At 36.4% G+C, this 17,671-nt stretch overlaps 4 protein-coding genes across 6 annotated transcripts in view; 3 read left to right on the plus strand and 1 right to left on the minus strand.

Annotated features, from left to right (window-relative positions):
• Positions 1-2,529, plus strand: part of nipal4 (NIPA like domain containing 4) — a 6,940-nt gene extending 4,411 nt beyond the window's left edge. The window contains exons 5-6 of the mRNA XM_016501528.1: positions 1,106-1,266; positions 1,345-2,529. Of these exons, the coding sequence (XP_016357014.1) occupies positions 1,106-1,266; positions 1,345-1,946 (763 nt within the window). The 3' untranslated portion in view covers positions 1,947-2,529. The remainder of the gene's footprint in view (positions 1-1,105; positions 1,267-1,344) is intronic.
• Positions 2,530-4,668: 2,139 nt separating this feature from the next.
• On the plus strand, positions 4,669-9,365 carry tlcd1 (TLC domain containing 1). Its single transcript, XM_016501530.1, has 4 exons — positions 4,669-5,336; positions 6,319-6,401; positions 6,904-6,986; positions 8,506-9,365. Exons 1-4 carry the CDS (start codon positions 5,131-5,133, stop codon positions 8,887-8,889), a joined length of 756 nt encoding a protein of 251 aa, XP_016357016.1. The 5' UTR covers positions 4,669-5,130; the 3' UTR covers positions 8,890-9,365.
• A 2,040-nt stretch (positions 9,366-11,405) lies between these two features.
• On the minus strand, positions 11,406-13,722 carry rpl23a (ribosomal protein L23a). The gene is made up of 5 exons (XM_016501531.1): positions 13,625-13,722; positions 12,768-12,948; positions 12,308-12,484; positions 11,861-11,930; positions 11,406-11,467 (listed from the first exon to the last, which is right to left on the minus strand). Exons 1-5 carry the CDS (start codon positions 13,647-13,649, stop codon positions 11,453-11,455), a joined length of 468 nt encoding a protein of 155 aa, XP_016357017.1. The 5' UTR covers positions 13,650-13,722; the 3' UTR covers positions 11,406-11,452.
• A 91-nt stretch (positions 13,723-13,813) lies between these two features.
• On the plus strand, positions 13,814-17,608 carry rab34b (RAB34, member RAS oncogene family b). Of its 3 annotated transcripts, none has more exons than XM_016501444.1 (11): positions 13,814-13,947; positions 14,174-14,292; positions 14,524-14,606; positions 14,853-14,918; positions 15,080-15,181; positions 15,255-15,319; positions 15,393-15,444; positions 15,520-15,601; positions 15,710-15,800; positions 16,496-16,603; positions 16,723-17,608. In XM_016501444.1, exons 2-11 carry the CDS (start codon positions 14,236-14,238, stop codon positions 16,779-16,781), a joined length of 765 nt encoding a protein of 254 aa, XP_016356930.1. In that variant the 5' UTR covers positions 13,814-13,947; positions 14,174-14,235; the 3' UTR covers positions 16,782-17,608. The 3 variants fall into 3 exon arrangements, with proteins under 3 accessions (XP_016356930.1, XP_016356931.1, XP_016356932.1); XM_016501445.1 differs by having other exon boundaries at positions 16,496-16,599; XM_016501446.1 differs by lacking the exon at positions 15,080-15,181.
• Positions 17,609-17,671: the final 63 nt, after the last annotated feature.

Genomic DNA, 17,671 nt, shown 5'->3' on the forward strand with positions numbered 1-17,671 from the left:
CGCTTTCACAACGAAACACAGTGTCACACACGGCGGCCTAGAGTGAGCAGAGGCCGGGGGCTAGAGTGAGGAGAGGCGGCGGGCTTGAGAACGGCGCGGATGGCAGATTCGACGAAGGAACATCTGGAGGGCTTGCGGCAACCACATGTGACGACCCCGGGCTGGACTCCGCTTCGTCCACGGTGAAAGCCGATCCAGTCCCAGCCTCAGAGCAGACTTATTTAGGCTACTGTATTGCTGCTCCCACACAGATCTAAAATAAACAAGCGATTTATTTCCCAGTTGTTTACCTTCACAGACATAACCGACTGTTTTTGTGACTGTGTGTTTTTAACTTAAACTTAGTAATCACATGCTGTGACAGCAACTTTGTCCATGTGCTTCGGATGTGTGCGCTCAGAAAACCTTATATCTGAAGTTTAAACTCATATGATTTAAAACGCATGATTTCAGCGCGATAAACATGATAATCAGAACCAAAACAGATGTTTTTAGCAGATACCAGCTGTAAACGCGCAGCTCTATTCTGGGAAAGGGGGTGGGGAGCAGCAGCTCATTTGCATTTAAAGACACAGGCCCGAAAAACAGCGTGTTTCTGCTTCCACTCAAAATAGGCATTTTCAAAATTATATAATAAATTATCTGTGGAGTATTTTGAGCTGAAACTTCACAGACACATTCTGGGGACACCAGAGACTTATATTACATATTGTAAAAAGGGGCATAATATGTCACCTTTAAAACAAAAATTTTTACAGACCCCAAATTTACTGTTCTTCCCTCCAGCCTGTCAGATGTCTCCCCCAAACATACAAAAAAAAAAAAGGTTGATACAGTCTTAACAGAGGCTGAAATTATGTCTTGAAATGTAATTTTAACACATACTGGATATTCAAAGAACATGTCAATTGATAATTGCACTAACAAGCAGTCAATTCATCATGATATGTTTATTATAAACATATAACAAGATGTTGTCCCTCTAATGTCCATTTCTCAATACGAATGCATTGATTCTGTTTATGGCCTTTTGTGTTTCTTTCTAGCGTTTTCATTAGAACTAAGTGGAAAGGTACTAATGTTAATGTTTATTTACGCTCTTCAGTGCAGTTCTGTCCTCCCACTTGTTCGGAGAAACAATGAATCTGCTAGGAAAACTTGGCTGCATGCTCAGCATACTGGGAAGCACTATAATGGTTATACATGCACCTGAAGAGGAAGAGGTGACGACGCTTACAGAAATGACAGAAAAACTGCTGGATCCTGGTTAGTGTTTAGACACAGTTAGTTATAGAACCGAAAATATGTTGTAATGGATAACAGCCTTTTCTGCATCTCCTGAAGGTTTTCTGGTGTTTGCCAGCATCCTGCTGGTCACTTGTATGGTCCTGATCTTCTACGTCTCTCCTCGCTTCGGTCAAACCAACATATTAGTCTACATCAGCATCTGCTCTCTGCTCGGATCGTTCACCGTGTCGTCGGTCAAGGGCCTCGGCATTGCGATCCGCACCATGTTCTCTGACCTTTCAGTGGTCCGTCACCCTCTCACTTGGATTCTTTTGCTGACCCTAATTGGATCCATCATCATCCAGGTCAACTATCTCAATAAGTCGCTGGATACCTTCAATACACTCTTGGTGTACCCTATGTACTACGTCTTCTTCACCACTGTAGTCCTGAGCACCTCCGTGATTCTCTTTAAAGAATGGGGAGCCATGTCAGGAGTGGATATGGTGGGCACCATCGGGGGCTTCTTGGTGATTGTGATCGGGGTGAGCATGTTACACCTCTTCAAAGACTTGAACGTGTGTTTTGAAGATCTAAGAAGCAACCTTTGTCAGCCAGAAAGCCCATCGAAGAGGGAGGACAAGCACATCCTCATAGAGAACATAGAGAGCCTGCCACCCATGAGAGAGGAAGGGCCCAGAGTCTTCATCATCAGCTGAGATTGTATTAGATCTCAGCGAGTTTGACTATACAGTTTAGTAATATCCTCACTCTTAATCTTAATTGTTGATTTCACTGCTGAAGGCTGTTGTACTATGACGCAGTGATTTGGATTGGCTGCTGCTGAGTACGGTGATGACGCAGATATTTTTATTTTTTTAAATATTATTTAGCTGTTACTAAAGATTTGAAAATAACTTTTAGCAACCTCGGAAATGTTTAAAGACTGAAACAGCATTAAACAGAAAATGATGCAGCAGAACTTCAAATTTTGCTGCTGAGAACTGCCAATGAAGCATGTAATGTACAAAAAAAAAATGTCCCCTCATGGATGGAACTGTGTGAGTGATCTTGATATAGACCAGTGAATCTAAAATATTTACATAAATTTTGAATGGAATATAAAGATTAAATGTTTCATATTTCACAGGAAATGTATTGTTGTTTGTCTAGAAAAGTTCATGTTGTTGTTTTTCACATACTATCAGATTATTTACAGACATCCCACCCTCTGTGCCCCCCAATTTATGAGAATATATAATGCTTACAGTACATTAATTATATTATATTATATTATATTAAAGCCTGTTCGTTTGTGTAAGCCGTGTAATGTCACAGATTTTTGGCAAATCAGAAGACAAGTGGTCATATGAATTACACATGAAACGCATGTAAGTACCGGTAAGGTGTCTTGCTTGATTGACCACTTGTGAACAGATCACCTAAACAGGCTTTTTTTGCTTAATTTCCAGGATATTGTGAATCATTTGCAGGCATTAGGAAGCTGCAATCCATATAGAGACAGGGATGCCTGAATTTACCAGATTGCTGATTCATACATAATGCTTATTGACCTAACAAGATTCATGATTAGATTTGAATCTGTGCTGTCAGGATTCCACAGAAAGTTCAGCCCCAGTCCTAATTGTTTTATATAATTTTCTAATTCTTTCAGTTGCTTCTACCATAAAGCAGTAGGCCTATCACGTTCAGCGACTGACTTTCCGCAAATTTGGAAAACAAGCAATCTCTGAATGGAAGGTTATTTGAGTCTGTGTGGCCAGAGAAGTGTTCCTGTAAACGGATAGCTCCAAACGTCACGACTGACAAGTATTTCACAAAGACTGTATTTACCTTTTAAATCACTGACCAGAAGAGCACTGGGTCAAATGACTCTGTCAATACAACTTAGCCTGTGTGACAGTTGGCGGCGTCTGTTTCTCTCGTTACATTTGGGTTCATCAGAAAATATCAGTCTTTAGGGCAGTGATTTTTACGTTTTATTCATTTATTATTATTATTATTATATTTTTAAGACCTCTCTGCCCAATGATAACTGTAAAATGTTTGTATTTAACATTACAATAGCATTTCTTTGAGAAAACCGAGTAATATGCATAAAAGTAGCTACATTTGCGTGACAGAATTTAAAGTTTATCCAAAGTGTTATATATATATAAAGTTACAAAACGTTAAAACCGTGTGTTTAAAATAAATCTATGCAGGATTTTTCACGGTGTGCTCTAATATTCAGATTTCCTACCTGATCTCCCATAGTTCATTGCAAGAACAGCAGCCCATAGTTCAAAATCGTCTTTTTCAGTTGCACCAGCAGATGTCACACTCCACACACCAGTCAGACCCACGTTCCCCAGGCACGCAGGTCTCAAAACTGCCTAAACAACCAGTTCAAAATCTCTCAGAGCTTTGCATAGGTGTGCCTGAAAGAGCTGTAATTCAAAGGGGCTTAAATCCTAAATATGTAGAACACATTCAGAACTTTTGAATCAATTAACAAATACATTTAAACACGTGAAACAACTGTATGTAGTTTCAAAAATATTTCATACTAAGTCAAACTTTATATATATATATATATATATATATGAATTCCATTTTAATATAATTCTATATTATACTAGAATATTAGAATTATTTCATAAGTGTCATGTGACTGAAGATTAGTAGGCCTAATGGCTGCTGAAAATTCAGCTTTGATATCACAGGAATAAATTACATTTTAAAATATATTCAAATAGAAATTTGTTATTTTAAATTGTAATAATATTTCACAAAAAATGTTGTTTTTAATCTGATTTGGTGATTATAAGATACTTCTTTATTTCAAAACCATTAAAGAAACGTTTGACGCTTAATATTAAATCATGATATATGATAATGGCATATTTGTTGTTAAATTATTGTGACACTATGGTTTTCAAACTTTAGTGGAAAGCCGTAAGGTGTCATAAATCCTTGCAACACCAGTTGGTTACAAGAAATCAGAAAAAAACTGTATTTGTTTCTTTTGATTTAGCATCATTTGTTTGTAGATGCCACACGGTTTGGTATTTTATATCTAATTATATCTAAGACATTCAATTGCAACTAAAGCATCCTTTTAGGGGCCACTCTATATGTTGAGCGAAGTGTTAAGTGAAATTGCATGTCCAGCAAACATGATTTTTGTTATGGATCGAGTGCTAAATTGTCCCATATCTCACCTGAAAGCTGACCAAACACAACAAACAGTTTTCTGTAAACCATTCCTCTCTGCTGTGACAGTGTGAGTGAAGTCATTTGATCCAGCTGCAGGACACTGGCCATTTCATTTATTAGGGACAGCCGTATGACTGTGAGTTTAAATGGCCTCTATTGTCCTGTTGTGCTCCCCACTCTCTCTCTCCCTCTCTCTCTCTCTCTCTCTCTCTCTCACACACACACACACACACACACACTCACACACACACACACACACGATGCGACTCTATCACTACATGCATGAAGCGTTTTGCTGGATCGTGGAATACAGGGAGATGGACACAAAAAGTTTAAGTGAGAGATACAGTCGTCATTCCTTGTTGTAACACTCCCACAGATCCATTCATCATCAGCCAATCAGTGTTCAACAAACAGGTACTGTGACAGATACCACACCTATGACAGGCACCAGCACGTGGAGGAAGGGACGAGAAGGTGGAGAATAGGTACAAAGTTTGTACTGGTGTAAGGAAGACTGTCGCCAATTACAAGGAGAAAAAGAAAGGCAGGGACTGGTTCAAGAATTTGAACGCAATTCATGTGGATTCTTTTGGAAAGGGCACAGAAAGTTTAGATCAGCAAGGGAACAACAAGGACTCGCTGTCTGAGAAGAGGAGAGACACAGAATAAAGAGTGTGGAGGATGGACACATGGCTGAATGAAGTCCAGAAGCATCCCGCCCTGTATGTCTTCTGCTGTTCTGTAATCTTCAGGATCCTTCACAGGTTCCTGCAGACTGTGCCCAGTCCCGGGACGGTGGAAGCAGACCCCTGGAGGACGTGGAAATGGAGGAACCTCTCAGTGTCCCTCGTCCACTCTCTGCTGACTGGCATCTGGGCCGTCGCCTGGTGAGTTGTTGTTTTTTATTCATCTTTTTTTTCAGTGATTTGCAAGAACTTGAAATCACTTTATTTTATGTAATATATATACCTGATCAATATTTTAACATTAAAATATGATTGCATAATTTTAATTCATTTGTAAATTATAATTTTAATTGAGAGGCAAAGTAAGATATTAAAACTAATAAATTTTGAATCACATTTGTTGTTGTTGTTGTTTTAGCTATTTTTGTTTTTTGTAAGCATGAAAAAATAAAAATATTGTAAGATTTATGCTTAAACCAGAACAAAAATTGAAACATAAATCTTTAGAATTTTATATGATGTATTCTTCACAAGTTCTAATATTTAATACAATTTTGAATTTCAAACAATCTTGAACAATTGTTCACTTCAATATTTTGTCTTGTAATAATATTTAAACATTCTTAAAATATGATAAATGTATTAGCTTTTCTAAAAATGTCTAATAAATGGTCCTAAAACATTTATCATATTTTAAGGGTTTAACTATTTTTACAAACCAAAATCTTGAATAAGACACTGCCGAGGTTTAGTATCTCGAGTAGAGTCAAAGTATATTACAGTTATGTTGATATCTTGATACTAGCTTGTGTTTATAGTTAGACGTTGCTATAGTTTGTACTAATAGCAGTGTCTACCAATAAACGCAAGTTACTGAATGTTCATGAATCGCGCTTAACCTTCAATTACAAATCTCTCAGTTTGGAAACTGGAAAAACCTGCTAGACAGGCATGAATGAGAGCATGAGAGTGAGACTAACTAAAAAGAAATTACACCATTAGAATTGTCATAGTATGAATCACTTCAGACCTCAACCCAAGCAAGAGTTTCACCATTGTGGGTGTTTTTTTGATCGATCATCAGTGGACTTTTCCACTGTCTTTTGTCAGTTATTAAGCGCAGTATTATTTTGATCTTCTGGTTGATATGATCAACAGTCTGCATGAATCTATGTCCCGACAGCGTCATACAGCATCCTGTGATGGTGCATGAAATCCACTCCACCTACACCCCATCAGCATACATGCTAGTCGTCGTCTCATCTGGTCAGTAAACATGTGCAACATAATTAACCTAGACCCTTGACACATGTAGGAAGTTTACAAATGATGTAACTCGTGTCTTATTTATCTGATGCTCATGTTCTCCTGAACGTCCGGCTGTGTAGGAGCCCCTGTCCCGCCTCTGTGTAACCCTGATCTCCTGATAAGAGTTGAAGCTGTTTTGTGACTCAGGTCTTTGGAATGATGTTGTAGAAAATAATTAACATCTTACAGCTATTTTTCTCTCACAGTCTTTGAATAGTTAAAGCTGGAGTTTGTTTAATATAAGCTTCCATACCTTGCTTTTACATTTGCAAACATATTATGTTGATGAGAGAGACACCTGCATACTTTAACAGCATGAGGAATGTCAGCATGAATCCAAAAGACAAGAAAGAAAGTGACTGAGCATTTGAGAGTAGATGTATTTGTATATACAATATATATGTATTATACTAAAGTTTTGTCCAGTAAAAAAAAAATCAGCATTGATCTCCTTCAACAGGATACTTCATTCAGGATGCTGCTGACATTATTTTTAGTGGGTATGCAAAAGCATCTTGGGAGTTTTTACTTCACCATGTTATGGTAAGTCAATATGGAGTTTATCACACAAGTTCATGAAAAATGTTTTAAAAGGTTAGGTGAAGCCATAAAAAGACTATTAGTCAGACCTGGATAATGTGAGGTGTGTGCACTGCCACAGTGATTGACTGCACATTATTCACACTATACTTGAGGAAAATTTACCTTTTGTACTTTGTTCTTTTTTTAATTCCTTGTTTGGCAAGGGCCAAACCCGAAAAAAAGCCATGCAATTCTAGTAGGATAAGACAATGTGCAATAATGACAAACAATCCTGTTGGAAAGACATATACACTGTATAAGTAGCAAAAGCTGAGTTCAAAACACTTGGAAAGTGTTACTCGGTTATCATTCAGATTCATATGTGCATAAATGAGGTGGAAAACACTACAGACAAAAACAGTGATTTGTCATGCACTGGTAAATATTTGGGTTATTTGACTTTTCATACCATGTTTTAGACAAAAACATCCAAAATACACTTTAAAATTTTTATTTTAGTGCACATTTTTTTGGGACTATTTTCAGATTTATGGAGTGATAAAAACAGATATCCAAAATCACTTCTAATAGACCCTTTTCACATTTCCAGGGTTCTCAGAAGTAAAAGTCATCATAGATTGGTAAACTTTTATAGTGGTAAACAGAAACTATAAGAATATGTTCCACCATTTGCTCCAATAGCCAAAGAAAAAAAAATCCACGATGGTGCTTCTATGACTTTACAAAAAAGGAAAAAAAAAATTAAGAGATGGATTATGTTGGTCAGAAGAAAGTTATCAAATCTTCTGTCACTCTCTTGGCCATTGTATATTAGAAACACTAACCAGTTTTCTGTAATTTAATCCCCAGGTAAGAAAGTTTAGTATTATAAATATGTTTTTTCCCCAATAAAAATATAAAAAACATTGCAAGATTTACAATGTTACTAACTGCATCCTCACAGTCTGTTAAAAGAATGCATTTTTAAAGTAATCAATCATACTGTGATGTATGGCAATAACTATTAGTTGTTGTCAAGGGATAGTTCACCCAAAAATGAAAATTCTGTCATATATTACTCACCCTCATGTCGTTCCAAACCCGTAAGAAAATTAAGCTATTTTGATGAAATCCGAGAGCTTTCTGACCCTGCATAGACAGCAGCACAACTGACACGTTCAAGACCCAGAAAGGTAGTAAGGACATTGTTAAAATGTCTAACTCGGAAGAGAAGAAATTGCTGAATAAAGTAATTTTAGTTTTCTTTGTGCACAAAAAGGATTCTCATAGCTTCACATGATATCACATGTGATATTTTAACGATGTCCTTACTACCTTTCTGGGCCTTTAACAATGTAGTACCCTTGCTGTCTATGGAGGGTCAGAAAGCTCTCGGATTTCATCAAAATATCTTAATTTGTGTTCTGAAGATGAACAAAAGTCTTACGGGTTTGGAACATGAGGATAATTAATGACAGAATTTTCATTTTTGGGGTGAACAATCCCTTTAACTGTAAATCTCTGTTCTGTTTCCCTGTAGGTGATCTGGTGTTTCCTGTACGCTGTGTTCACACATCGGTTTGTGGCAGGTGCAGTGGTGGCTTTGTTTGTGGAGGTGAACAGTGTGTTCCTACACACCCGTTTATTGCTCAAGCTGGCTAAGGTGGCCCAGAACTCTTTCATCTACACCATCAACAAACTATTCAATGTGGTGACCTACGTGACCTTCCGGCTTGGAGCCCAGTTTTACCTCACCTGGTACCTCATACACCACTACTCGTCGCTGGATCATGCCCTCTACTTCCTGATAACCATTATGCTCATGAACATCATGATTCTCATCTATTTCTACCGCCTCCTCCGAACCGACTTCTTCAGCAAGGGGCGTTCTCACAATAGTGGTCGTAAATTTGCTGAGGACTAAACCATCAGAGACTGACGTCTATCGGTCCTAAACCAAAGACTGCATTCAAGTGACTGTTAACACAACATTTATACAGAAAATGCCTGTATAGAACGAGCAAACCTCACCAGAGAGTCTGATGTGAATCAGAGACTTTTAAAAAGTTTTCACTTGTTAGAATAAAACTTAAACTCAATAAACAATTTTTTAACTCAAGGGTTAAGCCAATCATTTAAGGATCTGTTAGCACAGACGGGGTTTACACTGCAAAAGTGATTTTCTTGCGCAGTATCTATTTTCCAGTATAAATATCTAGACATTCTTACATAAAGAAACATTTACTTAAGCAAAAACATGACCTTATTTTAAATGGAATAACTATTCCTGGAATGGAGTAACTCGCCCAAAAATTTAAATGCACAAAGATTTACTCATCTTCTGGTTGTCCAAGATGTAGATGAGTTTGTTTCTTCATTGGAACAGATTTGGAGAAATTTAGCATTGACTTTCTTTCATGGATCCTCTGCAGTGAATGGGTGCCGTCAGACGGGCAGAATGAGAGTTTACAGCTGATAAAAACATCACAATATTCTGCCAGTCATCCACACGACTCCAGTCTATTAATTAACATCTTGTAAAGCAAAAAGGCTGTGTGTTTGTAAGAAACAAATCCATCAAGGCATTTTAACTTTAAACTGTCCCTTCCTTCCAAAATACGAGTCCTCTATCCATAATAATGCTTCCTCCAGGGAAAAAGTCCATTCTCTGCTGTCCTCTCATGTCAAAATCCACTAACATATTTGTTTAGAACTGTTTTGGGATTGTTTTCACTTGTAAACGCTGTTTGATCTGTGTATATTTCTCTCCTGATTCACACAAAATGACCTTTTTCTCTGGAGAAAGCAATGATTGAGGATTTGTATTGAAGCCAGAAGCATCACTTTGAAATTAAAAATGACTTGATGGATTTACTACAATCACAATTCTCTCCAAATCTGTTTCGACGAGGATACAAACTCATTTATATCTTGCATGTCCTAAGGGCAAGTAGAGTTGGGCTAATTTCCATTTTTCCGTTAACTATTCCTTTATATATTGTTAAATCTATTTTTTCAAAAAATAAATCAAATTTAACTACCGTAAAAACAGAAAAAAAAATATCTGCCAGTGGGATAAGTTCATACATCATTGGCAGATATTTTTTCAGAAAAAAAAAAAATGTAATTTGTGAAATTTTGCTTTTCAGGTAAATGTATATTGATTTTATCATTTTTAGTCATTAATACTGGAAAACAATATACAGGTGCATCTCAATAAATTAGAATGTCATGGAAAATACTAAGACAACTTCCAAAGCAGGGGTGATGTTGAACCTACAGGAGGCAGAGTAAACTGACATCTTAATCTAGCAAATGGCACCATTTGTGATGTAAAACCATGTAAATTACTTGATTTAGCCACAATTTATTATATGAAGCATTTTCCCAAAAATGGTGACTACATGTAAAGTGCGTCAGATTATGCTATTAAGTAATTATATCAAGCTACACCAGCCTCATACATTTCTTCTGAGGGAGTACTGGTAAACAGATATGCAATCTTCAAAGACAATTATCAAGTATTCGTCCTAATAAATGTGTTAGACGTGATGCTGCCTCAGCAACATATCTACCTCAGTACTGCAACACTTCATTAATTCCCTGAAAACAGTGGTAGGAACAAGATATAGTTCACTGAAAGGATGTTACCGGTATTTTTTTAAATAGAGTTTAACATGTAAAAAGGTGAATATTGCTTTATTAAAACAGCATATTCATTCTTTCCTTGCCTGTTATGATTATCTACAGGAAAATGCAAAAAACGTCCAACAATACAAGACTTTGTAATAGGGACAGTGAATTAAGTTTGCATTTTTAATGTAATTCAGGAGTCTTCAACCTTTTTCAGACTAAGAATCCCTTGGTGAAGAGAGCAGGCACCCGCTGTAGAAAACTGCTTTAAGCCTAACCTATAATGTATATTTATTGTTGTTATATTTATTATTACGGTGTTCATACAGAGCCTGATAAAATAACATTTAGCAACCTTAACTTTGGCTGACATCAACTTAATACTGCATTTTATTTAGCATGTTTCAGGTTGAGATTAAAAAAAAAAAAAAAGGGGCTAGTTTTCATTTCTCCCGTAACAATCAACCAAAAAAAAAAAAAAAAAAAACAAAAGCTGTACCAAAATTTCATAAAAACCTACTGAACATAAAGGAAAAATAAATTAAATCAATTCATAAATCCATGGTCATTACAGCGCAAAAACTTAAAATTCTATGGTTTAATTACAATAATTCAGACATTTAATACACATCTGCTGTGATTAAAATTTGAATATTAATTTGCTGATGCTCTGGTTTACTTTTATAGTTTCAGTATAATTTAACACTTTTGGGTATAGAAAAAAAAAAAAAGCTTAACCAAAATCCTATTCTCAAACCTTATTTTAAATTCCAGAAATGTAAACAAATAAAGCCACAAGAACAAAAATAGTTTTTACAAACATTTATTCTTCTGTACATCGGACCAAGAGCACTTTAGATGATGCCGATCTGCAAGAAAAAACGATGACAATCAGCACAGGTCAAAGCTCAGATGTTTTGCAAAAGAAAGAAAATACAAAGCATCTCTGGTTCTTTTGAATGCATCATTCAGGCAGAAGCTTAGTTTACATTTGCAGAGGTTGACAATTCCCTCAGCCTCCAATCTAGCTTCATGAATCTGGCAACATCTATTGTTTAATACAAGTATGAACATTTACATTAGGTTCCTCAAATCCAGTCCTGGAGTGTCACTGCCCTGCAGAGTTTAGCTCAAACCCTGATCAAACTCACTCACCTGTGATTTTCCAGGGATCCCGAGACCTTGATGATAAGCTTGCTCAGGTGTGTTCGATTAGGGTTGGAGCTAAACTCAAGGTCCCTGATTTACATTCACTAATTTACCTTGTTTGCAACATCCAAGGCATCGTAATCCGGTGCAAGACGAACGTATGCCTTCTTTTCGCCATCAGGCCTGCAGGGAGCAATAAATAAAATATTCAGAATGCATCACAAACCTGACAATGCATTTCCTCTGTATCAGTGGTTCCTTTGAGAACATTGCATTTCAGAATAATTATTTTTATTGTAATTCAACAATATCTGAAGGCTCCTTAGATATTTCTATTGAAATCGACAACTACTTGTTTATAAACTTTAACATAAGCTGCAAAAACTTCAATTAAAAACTATTACCCTTTTTACCATTTGTTTATAATACTATACGGTATAAAAAATACACTTGATTGTTTTTAAGCATTTTGATTTAGATTTGTTCTTAATATTAATATAATAATTTAAATGTTTTTAGAGAACCAATACTTTAAACGTCTTGAATAAAACAAGTTCTACCTGATCAGTGTGTTGACTTTAGCCACATCGATGTCGTAGAGTTTCTTGACAGCGTGTTTAATCTGATGTTTGTTAGCCTTGACGTCAACAATGAACACCAGAGTGTTGTTGTCCTCAATCTTCTTCATAGCTGACTCAGTGGTCAGAGGGAACTTGATGATGGCATAATGGTCCAGCCTGACAGAGCCAGAGAGATATTGATTTTAAATTCAGGCAAGCTCCGTAAAAACAAGAATTATATTTATTTTTTAGCCTCAACCATATCTCAATGATGAAATGAGGATGCATCAGTGTTTAAAAATTTGTAATCAGATCATTTCATGCTTTGATCGCAATTCCCATCATTTGCATCCTAAAAGAAAAATGTCAAGACTACCTGACATTTGTAAACCATAATTCAACTTAAGTGCAACAAATGCACTCTTAATTTTAAAGTTCATAAAGTACAAAAGAGTCTCACTTGTTTCTGCGTGGAGCGCTCTTCCTAGGGTACTTAGGCTGCCTCCTCAGACGCAGGGTCTTGGGCCGGTGGAAGGTTGGGGTGGTCCTGATCTTCTTCTTCCTCTGGCTGTGGACACCCTTCAGCACAGCCTTCTTGGCTTTAAGGGCCTTGGACTTGGCCTCAGTCTTAGCCGGTACAGCTGTTGAAAAAATTATGACCATGTAACATTTACAAATCAGTCTATGAGACATACAATGAATGAGTATAAAGTTGTCCGTTTTCACGTCCCTAATAAGCATTTAATTGTGTTATAATAAAATATGAGACTTTCACAGGTACGTTATTTGTACATGGCTATTACCGTGTTTACATTCAGACAGCCGCTATTAAATGCACAAATTTTCACACAAACATAAAAACAATAAGGTTTTAAGGGCTAATTTAAAGACTCTTTTATTCACCAAACTGACTGGTAATAAATGAGAAATGGATGGATATGGGTAGCCACGTGTGTGACTAGCTACCAATGACAAGCTATCGAGTTGCCAATTACATTTATTTATATTTTACTCTGTACAATCCACATAGAACGTAAACAACCAGTTTATGACAACTGGCTAATGGATTTAACCCTTGGGAGTCTGATATAATGAGACCGCAACGGCATGCAGCTCAATTACATTAGTTTGCTAGCCGCGGTTGTGACTAAACTCCGGCACTTCTTGACTAAAAACAGTATCATTTCACTCCAGACGCCTAATTAAACAGTTAAGAGACAAACATACATATATCAACTACAACTAGGCGAAAACGTAGCTGTATATAATCACAATAAACTTTATTTTGATACCATAAAATCTATAAACCTAACGCACCTTCCTTCTTCGCCTTCGGGGCCATGTTGGGAAAGGAAGAACGAGAGGGGTTTTCTTCAGTATATCGCAGGGGTTCACGTTAACACACGCAGTCATCGCGAGAACACCACTAGGCATTATGGGTTGTGTAGTTCACTTGCGTGCTGTAAATATCGAGCGCAGCCACTGGAGACTGGGGTTTATGTTGAGCACAGTCACGCTGTGAGAGCGAAAAGTTACTTTTAAACGATTATTTCAAAAAATGTATCGACTAAATAAAGTTACTGTCAAGTCTAAATTAGGCTCCTTGTAGAATGTAAAAAAAAAGCCTTCTGCCTTTTAAGGTAAGTTGTATTTAATTTTTTTCCAAAAACATATTCATTTGTATTGCTTTTTAAATATCGTTTTGACATCAAATGTTATTATACAGCAGCATGTTAATTGGCCATTAATGTTAATGTTACTTACTGTTTTTAATTGTATGTAGGCCTATTTTTATTATTGTTATTATTACATTTTTGTACAATTACATTTTTCTCTTACATTTTACATTTGTATTAATCCTACTAGTCAGCGGACAGAATGGTTGAGTATTTGCGGTTGTATTGGTGTGGTCTTGTTAAAGCTCTCACATGATGAGCTCTCTGCCCCCTGTGAAAGGAGACAGGATCATCTGTGAACTCCCTTTGGTAACACATTTTTTTTTTACATTTTTAATTAGTTATTAGTTTTGTCCACTCCCTTGCTGTTTTGTTGCTCAAAACTCATTCATTTTAGAGGATTATTGTATTTAATCACCCACTGAGCGTTATAATCCGGACTGGACTGGACCAGATTATTATGTAAAAAGCTACCTTTTTGTTTTGTCTTGTAATTTTTTAAAGTCTAACCTAACAAATTTCTATTGGGCTATTATTCAGTACTTTACAAGGGACGCTGCAGTGCACACCAAAGATGGCTTCAATATTACTGTTAAAGAGGCATGTCAAGGACAGAAAACAGGGTAAATTACTCTTTTTCTCTCTTTCACACACATATACAAGCTTTTGTTTTGCTAGTATAGTGGGGACTTTCCATTCAAATCTATTGTTTTGAAATTGTCAGTGTTTAGTATGTTTATGGGGACTTTTGGCTGGTCCCTACAGTGCAGGCAAAATTTCATAAAGCCAGAGTGGTTTTGATTGTATATAATACAGATGTGTAATGCACTCTGAATGAACATTATTTTATCGCAAATCTACATCTCCAGATTGAATGTAGCCAAGGTCATTGTTGTTGGTGATGTCGGAGTTGGAAAGACCTGTTTAATAAACAGGTAAGAGTCTGTAATGTTCATTTATTTATTCTCACTTCAGATCTCATTGTGCTTTTACTGAAAGAAAAACATCAATTTTAACATAACATCCCAACCATACGTGTAAAAAAAAAAAAAAAAAAGCTTGAACGATTACATTTGTTAATATTTCTGTCCTCGAGATTCTGCAAAGACACATTTGGCAAGACGTACAAGGCGACTATTGGAGTGGATTTTGAGATGGAGAGATTTGAGGTCCTCGGGGTGCCCTTCAGTTTGCAGTTGTGAGTTTTGTGTATTACTTTAACAGTCATATGGCTGCATCCTTCGATCACAGATCTCTCTCTCTCTCTGCAGGTGGGACACAGCAGGTCAGGAAAGATTCAGATGTGTTGCATCCACATACTACAGGGGAGCTCAAGGTAATAAAACAGACTACATTAAGCATACTCTTGCTGTGTATTGTATAAAAACAATGTATCTTTTGTTTTCTAGCCATCATTGTTGTGTTTGACCTGAGCAATTATAACTCTTTGGATCATGCAAGGTACAGTACGACCACTTATTTGGTTTCAAACACTGTTTGAATAGTCATGAATCAAGTCTGTCTCTGTTTATTCAGAGAGTGGCTTGAGGATGCCATGAGAGACAATGACCCTTCTAGTGTTCTCCTCTTCCTCGTGGGAACCAAGAAGGATCTTAGTGTGAGTTTTATTTTCAGTTGATCTCTTCAAAGCCTTTCAAAATCCTGACAATCCCCAGATGGTGTTTCCTTGAGATAACTAGTCTAGATGAATCTTTCTCTCCCATAGCACCCAGATCAGTTGGCCCAAATGGAGCAAGAGGCCGTTCGACTCTCTGAGGAGATCAGAGCAGAGTATTGGGCCGTGTCTGCGCTGTCAGGTAAACAAGTCTGTCTAAAAGACTTTTAACAGCAGCTGTTTTGATTGCCATCAAACTATTTTGCGTGTCTGAGCTGATAATAATATCTAGATGTGTTCATAAATACGTTTTGTCATAAATAGTCACATAAAAAATTCAGTAAAAACAGTAGTATTGTGAAATATCATGATACTACGTTTATTCAGCAAGCATGCATTAAATTGATCAAAAGTGACAGTAAAGACCTTTATGTTACAAAATTATTCTATTTAAAATAAATTGATCAAAGAATCCAGACAATAAATTACAGTACATATTAGGAAGCAAAAACTGTTTTCAACATAATATATTATATTAAGAACCATTATTATTAGAGCACCAATAATAATTGAGCACCAAATCAGCATATTAGAATGATTTACAAAGAATCATGTGACACTGAAGACTGATCAGCAGAGTAACGGCTAATGAAAATTCAGTTTTGGCATCACAGGATGCAATTTATAATATATTCAAATAGAAAACTGTTATTTTAAGTTGTAACAATATTTCACAAGATTAACATTTTATTGTATGTTTGATGAAATAAATGTAGCCTTGGTGAGCATGAGAGACTTCTTTCAGAAGCATATAAAAACATGATTCCAAACGTTTGACTGTAGTGTAAGTAACGTATGATATGACATCTTATGTGTTATTTCTGTTGTCCTCGATAGGGGAAAGTGTGAGAGATTTCTTTCTACGGGTTGCATCACTTACATTTGAGGCCACTGTATTATCTGAGCTGGAGAGGAACAAATCTAGACAAGCTAGAGATATTGTCAGTAAGTTCTTTCATTACATCAAAATATGGCTAATTCCTGACATTTTATTTTCATGTTTTACCCTGGGAATATTTCACCATGGTCATACAGAAAATGATATATGCATCTTTTCTACACAGAAATCTCTAACAACTGTGATGAAAAATTTAAGAAGAGGCAATCCAGCTGCTGTCTTTGACTAAAAGTGAAACTTTCAAATGGCAGTAGAAGTGTTTCCGGAATGATGTCCCATAATGCCCTGACACACATTTTTGAGTGGATGAAAAAATAATAGAGAGGACTTGGCCAGTGAGATGAGAATCTCAACAAGAATTCATCAGAAAGTGAAGTTTGGATTGTAATTAGAAGTGTATTAATAAATCCATGATATAGTTCATATTTCCTAGATATGAATTGGAAAGCATTTTTCTTTATCATCATTGTATTACGTTTATTATACACTGCAGTTGAGTTTCTCATGGACGATCAAATAACCAGGATCGAGTTAGTGACATGTTGTCCAAAAATATGTGAATTTTTGCCCCAAGCAGTAACATAAAGAAGCTTAAATCTGTAAATCTGTCTATAAATACTTGGTGTCATTTACTGGCATTTCAAGTCTATTACATAAAGCGATGCAAATCCCTGTAATTTGACGGTAATGAGTTCTGCCTTCACATTTGATTTTTGTCTTAGCAAACAGCAGTTTATGTGCAGAACACTTTAAGAGGTCACATTCAATGCCCTCCTGGCGGTTCCGAGTGGATCTTTTGTAAATACAGCCCTTGTTTTTCATTGCATCATGAGTTTCTCTGGCTAATATGATACATATGCCAGCACTCATGACCACAGGCTCTGCCCCGAGTCGAGATTCCCAGTGAGCTAAATGGAAGGATTGTTAAGACGTAATGGAGAAGTACCACTTATGCAAAAATTGCGAAGCTAAAATGAGCAGCTCAACAAATATCCAACTATAACAGAATTATATTGTGTGTGTGAAATGTCCGCTCAAGTCTTCAAGAGAGAATAAAGCCTAAAATCACAAAAAGGTGTCAAAAATTTTTTAACTGTTAGTATTTTTGTCCAATA

The sequence above is a fragment of the Sinocyclocheilus anshuiensis genome, unplaced genomic scaffold, assembly GCF_001515605.1.
Source record: "Sinocyclocheilus anshuiensis isolate Anshui unplaced genomic scaffold, SAMN03320099.WGS_v1.1 scaffold1023, whole genome shotgun sequence".
Classification (NCBI taxonomy): domain Eukaryota; kingdom Metazoa; phylum Chordata; class Actinopteri; order Cypriniformes; family Cyprinidae; genus Sinocyclocheilus; species Sinocyclocheilus anshuiensis.